Consider the following 5,920-nt stretch of genomic DNA (forward strand, 5'->3'; position numbering starts at 1 on the left):
TTTAGGCACTTGGTAGGTGGAAAACCCAGCCCCTGGTTCCCAAGCTGCCTAAAAGTGGGATCCACAGAAGTCTCATTACCCAGCAAATCCTCTACCCTGGAAAGAGGTGCTGGGGTTTGGCAGACAAAGAGTTAAAGCCCCTGTAAGGGATGCCAATTTGCCAGCCCCATCTCCACTCCCTTTCCCCACTCCCCTCCCTTTAACATCAAATGCATAGAGAACCAAGCTGGTGACTTTGCTGTAACCTCAAAGTGATGGGATGGGAAATGTCCCAGCAGGCTCCACACAAACACGCCTATAAGGCCAGATGGAGTGGAGATCCTGCACTGGCAGCTGCGGACCTAACCCAGGAATGCTGCAAGGAGGTGAGTACTAGCAGCCCAGTGTCAGCTGGCACATGGCACTGGACAGCTCTGGAGGGCAGGGTGGGTGTGGGCTGCTCCCCACCAGGGCAGAGCCCTGCTACTGCCTAGTGCACTTCAGGGCACTCTTGCAATCCAGTTCACAAGTCACCTAGATGTAGGATCAGGGTCTCAGCTCAAGGCCTTGCAAGCATTAGAGAGCACAGGTTTGCCTGGGTATAGCCTGTGGGTTTGTCACCAGAGAAGTTTGGAAGGAAATGGGTTTGGAGGTAACAGCCTCCTGGAATCCTTGCCCTGGTCACATGGCAAGCATTGCCCCCATGGCTCATCATGGCTGCAGGGCATTAGCAATGGACATCCTCTTGCAGTCAAGGCCAGCTTGTTCCACCCAGACAAAGGCAGCATTTTCTGGGGAGCAGAGGCAGTGATGGGAAGGCAGGACTCCTGGGCAGAGGTTTAGCTAGTGATTTGTGTACCCTCGATAGAGATGTGTGTGTGTGGGTGAGACACAGGGGTTGTGCCAAGGGCCAGAGAGCTGGAAGATGGGAGTGAGGGGGAGGTGGAAGGGAAGGAGGGCCAAACTCCGGAGGGCCTTATCTGATGCCAGCCATGGCTGCCATTGTGCATGCTCCCCAGGAGGACACCATTTTGGCACTCTTCCATCGAAATTGGTATCTTGGGCCCATGCCCTGCTTTCCCAGCCCTCCTTATACTACTTTGTCTGGGTTCAATATCCAGGCCTCAGAGGTTGTACTATTGGTGGGACTAGAACCAGGAGTCCTGACTCCCACTCCCTACTTGAGCCTTAAGACCATTTTACCTCAGTGGCACAGAGGACAAATGTGGACCCTCACAGTGTCATTTCCCCCAGTTGCTTTGCTTATGGCTATGGTGTAGCCCCAGACTGTAGCAAATCAGTAACACCTTACCTTCTTCTTCACCTCAGGCACCTTGATGGAGTTTTATATCAGCTATTTCCCTTCAAAAAATCATAGGAAAGTAGGGCTGGAAGTGACTTCTGGAGATGGTCATGAAATTTGGGGATCATGAACTTTGGCATCATACAGGCCCCTTGATATATTCTAGCCGTAGAATAGCTAGTGCCAATGCCCACATACTTGCACCAAAGATGCAGCAGCTCAGGCCAGCTGAGGTTTGGCTAACAGAATGGGTGAGAGCACAATGACTAGGTGCAGGCAAGTCAGAGAGGCTGGAGCCTAGCTGGCATCTCAAAAACATGATGCAGCCCCAAGATGAGGGTACAACTGGGAGTGGGGCACAGAAGAGAAAGGAGTGGGACATCTGGGAACCTGCCCTCCTCTCCCTTCATAGTTAATAGGAAGAATAGCCCAGCAGTTGGCACAGGGACCTGGGAATTCACAAGCAGTAGCAGAGCTGGGCTGGGCAGCCTTTTTCTGCAGAAGTCAGCACTCCCGATGGTCTGGTTTTCCCACATCTACACTAGGGAGAGAAGGGGCAGGCAAGGGTTTGGCTGGTTTATGTTGTAGAGGACTTTGAGCCTTGCAGCTGGTGCTGCACATGCTGAAGGCACAAAGGTGCAGGAGCTGTCACTTGAAGACAAGGCATAGGCACCGAGGGCATGCTGGGGGCATGTGGTGTGCAACTCTCCAGCTAGGATGTACGTAGGGTAGAGGGCTGGCAGGTATTGTTGGGTTCATGGGGTCTTGGCTGTCACCATCTGTGTGCAGGGAAAGGATGTCAACAAGCAAAAGCCAGTGGGTCCCTGAGCATGAAGACACAGCCTACACCAAGCTCCTGCAGAAGGTGCACAACTCCCCCTTCATGCTTGTTGGTGAGTAGGAGCAGAGAAGTGAGCAAGGGGACCCCCCAGGAGCTGCTCCACCTGCCCCAGGTGTGGGTGGGTGCTCCCAGCTGGGTCAAAGCCCAGTGAAGACAGAAGTGGAGGCAGGACTGGAAGAGCTACATGCCAGGAGGTCACTTTCACAGCACCTGCCCTGCACTGTGCTTTTCCCTATATACATTCCCTTGAGCTTCAAGTGACAACATGCATTTAGAGACCTTCCTCCCCTCCCCAGCCCAGCGAGGCACTTCCTACAGCAGCTCAGCACAGAGCACTCAAAGGAGCTGCAATGGGCACAACCTCAGGGACTGGGGAAGGGAAAAGGTTAGCTCCAGAGCACCATCCAACTCCTATCAGGTCCATGTGCTGGCCAGCTCCCACAAGTTTGGTCACACTAAGGACAGAGGCTGCCATAGGGAGCACAGTAGAGGCATGTAACCCAAATGCTAGGACAGCCTTCATCCCATCAAGACCCAATCTTCCTGCCTGCCTCAGCAGATGTCTTGGTTAATCTAGGTGCTCTGTGTTCTTTAACAGGTCTAGGAAGCTTTGTCATGGTGGTAGCTTATGGAGTCTACCTCCTGAAGGGTAGGGGGAAGATGAAGATGTCTTTGCACCTGATCCACACTCAGATGGCTGCCCAGGCCTGTGCGGTTGGGGCCATCACCCTGGGTGAGTGACGTCTGAGCAAAACCTTTGAATGGGTGGTGGGAAACCAGGGAGTTGGGGGTGTGTGCGTGTGTGTCCTTAAACACTATGTAGTCACCTGGTACTACTTGAATTTGGCTCTAAATAGAAGACAATACTTTTTTTGCACTGTAGAATAGGGCCAGAGCGCTCCTGATCTACCCAGGGATAGGAGGGGATCATTTTCTTCACTACCTCTAGGCTGCTGCTGAATTTAAAGAAGCACACGTAAATCATGGAACTTTCATGTTACTTTCACGGGGCTGAGAACAGCATCTCCTTTCATCCAGACTGGGCAGAAAAGCCTAACATCCTCTCTCTTCCCCTCTTGAGACTTAGACAAGTATTTGAGACTAAGCAGACACTTGCACTCTGAGAATGCTGCATGGACAGGCTGGCTGGGCTGGGGGCCAAATACATGAGAACTACAAAGATAAACACCACTCAAAGCAAGAGGTGTATGTAAAACTTCGGGACTCCAAGAGCAGCAGAAATGCTCTGTGGAACATGCCGTTAGCAAATTCCACCAGGTCCAGCCCCTCATGAAAGCTCTCCCCACACTTTTGTGATGTAGATGGGTGCAGGATCCTTGCTCTCCAGCCCTGTTCCTGCTTTAGCAACCATCCTTTGTCACTGGGCCAGTGGGTATCACTTTCATCAAGACATTTTAACTGAGAATCAGACCTCCTGATTGACAGCATCCACTTTGATCTTCTGCACAGACCAGAACCTCAGCCAGTGACTCCTGCCTTGTGCCCCACAGTGCATGACTGAACAGCAGCAGCTCTGTACTCCAGTGCTGTCTGCTTCTGCTTTGAAGCAGTGGGGGAAGCAACCCAGTTACAAGGATGATGCTACAGCAGTGCAAGTGATGTAGCTGATTCCTGCCCACACCTCTGGAGGCCTGCACTGATACCACTTCCTCTCTTGCAGGCACAACCCACACCATGTACAAAGACTACATGCTGAAGCCATCCACAGACAGAGCCCAGAAATAAACCAGAGGAAGCTGCATGGTCTCTTCCACTTGAGTGCACAGAGGTGTGCCTGCGGTCAATAAGCAGCAATCTCTTGCAGAACCCAAGGCCCCTGCAGTCAAACCCTTTCTGCTGTACATCTAACAACCCCTGCTTTCACTTTTCATAAAGTCACATCTAAAGGCAAAAGAAGGATCACACAGAGTTGGTGTCAAGGAAGCTGCTGGGAGGCTGTGCTTGCCACTGGGCTGTGCAGGGCTGTGAGTAGGGACTCTTGGGCTCTTTCTGCAACTCACAGAGGGAATGTGGTGAGGGGTTTGGGCTTGGTTTGGTTCTCACTTGTACTAGGGATGCTGTGTCTAATAGGTAGGGAAAATGACCATGGCCTTCAGCAAGGTAGGAATGGGTGTGGGAGCACCATGGACAAGTGGTGCTAAATAGGGAAAAGAGAAAAGATGCTCTTGTGGTTAAAGCCCAGGCCCATGACCTAGGCGACATACATTCAATCTCCTTCTTTTAACCAGGTCCTTCCTCACCCTTTGTCCATGGTGCATACTCAGGATAAGGAACTGGACTCCTGTAGAGGCATGTACACAGAGCAGAGCTACCCACCATTAAAACTATCACCCAACCCCCTCCTGCACAGGAGCTGTCTTACCCTGGACATAGAGGCTTACATGCAATTGGTGTCTCCGTTTACCTTTATGGTACTTGGGACTGCAAGGAGAGCTGGTTACTGGTACCCAGGAGAAAGCTGAACTCCCAAATAACTACTTCACCTTGGCCTTTCACCAGACCAAGGGGAAAACAATGCCAGATAGAGTACAGGATAAGCACGGTAGCAATAATCACCTTCCTACTACTGCCATAGAATTGCATATAACCTATTAAAAAAATTAGACATATACAAGTCAGCGAGACTGGATGATCTTCATCCAAGAGTGCTGAAGGAGCTGGCCAGTCATTGTGGAACCCCTGGTGAAACACTTCCACAACTGGTGGTGCTCTGGAGAAGTTCCTGAGGACTGGAAGATGGCCAGTGCTGTGCCCACCCACAAGAAGAGCAGGAGGGAGAATCTGGGTAACTACAAGCCAATCAGCCTAACTTCCATCCTAGGGAAAAATCCTAGAAAACCTCAAGGACTCTTTCTGTGATAAGCTTGTGAAAGGTAAGATTCTGAATGACAGCCAGCATAGCTTCATCATAGGCAGGTCTTGCTTTACCAACCTCATGTCCTTCTATGACCAGGTAACTCGCCACCTGGATGAGAGAACAGGTTGACATTATATACCTTGACTTCCAAAAAGCTTTTGATCTAGTATCCCACAATGTCCCCGCAAGAAAATTGGAGGATTGTGGGCTCAACTCCGAGACAGTCAGGTGGGTGAGAAACTGGCTGCAGGACAGGACCCAGAGTTGTAGTGAACAGAACTGTGTCATCCTGGCGAGAAGTGGGCAGCGGTGTCCCGCAGAGGTTGGTGCTTGGTCCAGTACTTTTCAATGTCTTTATTAATGATTTGGATGTGGAGGTGAAGAGCTCCCTGGCCAAGTTTGTGGATGACACCAAGTTATAGGGAAGCTTGAAGATGGGTTACAGGCCTGTGCAAAGCGGCTAGTATTTGCTTTGGATTTGGCCAATCTGGGGTACAGTGATTCCATTCGGAGATTTGAATCACTGTCCTGATTCAATTCAGTCGAATCTCCAAATCAGCCAGGCGAGGCCCATCTCCTGCCCCTTGCTCAGCCGGACAATGGCTGCCTTGCCTGCCCCAGCTCCCAGCACGGGAGGGGGGGGGAGAGCCCCAGCTCAGCAGGTGCTGCTGGGTGGGGAGGAATCCCTGCTGCTCCCCACTGCCCCATGCTGTGTGGGGGGGCTCTGCATGAGCCCTTACTCTGCCCCCCCAACCCCCTCATAGGTACCCCACATGGGCCAGCTCCGGACCTTTAAGAATTAAAAAAAACCTGAAGAAACCCCAGGACTCTCCACTGCTGCTGATGAGGGGCAATCCCTGCTGCCCCGTGCCACGTGGGGGCTCTGCAGGAGCCCCCAAGGCTGCACCAGGAGCAGCAA

The 5,920-nt window shown here is 51.8% G+C and overlaps 1 protein-coding gene across 2 annotated transcripts; it reads left to right on the forward strand.

Annotated features, from left to right (window-relative positions):
- Positions 1 to 218: 218 nt before the first annotated feature.
- On the forward strand, positions 219 to 4,031 carry HIGD1B (HIG1 hypoxia inducible domain family member 1B). 2 transcript variants are annotated; one of them, XM_019553623.1, is made up of 4 exons: positions 261 to 365; positions 2,072 to 2,175; positions 2,722 to 2,856; positions 3,805 to 4,031. In XM_019553623.1, the coding sequence occupies exons 2-4, from the start codon at positions 2,079 to 2,081 to the stop codon at positions 3,867 to 3,869; spliced, it is 297 nt and encodes a 98-aa protein (XP_019409168.1). In that variant the 5' UTR covers positions 261 to 365; positions 2,072 to 2,078; the 3' UTR covers positions 3,870 to 4,031. The 2 variants fall into 2 exon arrangements, with proteins under 2 accessions (XP_019409167.1, XP_019409168.1); XM_019553622.1 differs by lacking the exon at positions 2,072 to 2,175 and having other exon boundaries at positions 219 to 365.
- The last annotated feature ends 1,889 nt before the right edge of the window (positions 4,032 to 5,920 follow it).

The sequence above is a fragment of the Crocodylus porosus genome, unplaced genomic scaffold (assembly GCF_001723895.1).
Source record: "Crocodylus porosus isolate Cpor-Errol unplaced genomic scaffold, CroPor_comp1, whole genome shotgun sequence".
In the NCBI taxonomy this organism is placed as follows: domain Eukaryota; kingdom Metazoa; phylum Chordata; order Crocodylia; family Crocodylidae; genus Crocodylus; species Crocodylus porosus.

Bases quoted from the DNA above. Each gene is read 5' to 3' on its own strand.
- HIGD1B (XM_019553623.1), top strand. From the start codon at position 2,079: ATGTCAACAAGCAAAAGCCAGTGGGTCCCTGAGCATGAAGACACAGCC. The intron at 2,176-2,721 runs GTGAGTAGGAGC...GTTCTTTAACAG, and splicing joins CTCCCCCTTCATGCTTGTTG to GTCTAGGAAGCTTTGTCATG. The intron at 2,857-3,804 runs GTGAGTGACGTC...CCTCTCTTGCAG, and splicing joins GGTTGGGGCCATCACCCTGG to GCACAACCCACACCATGTAC.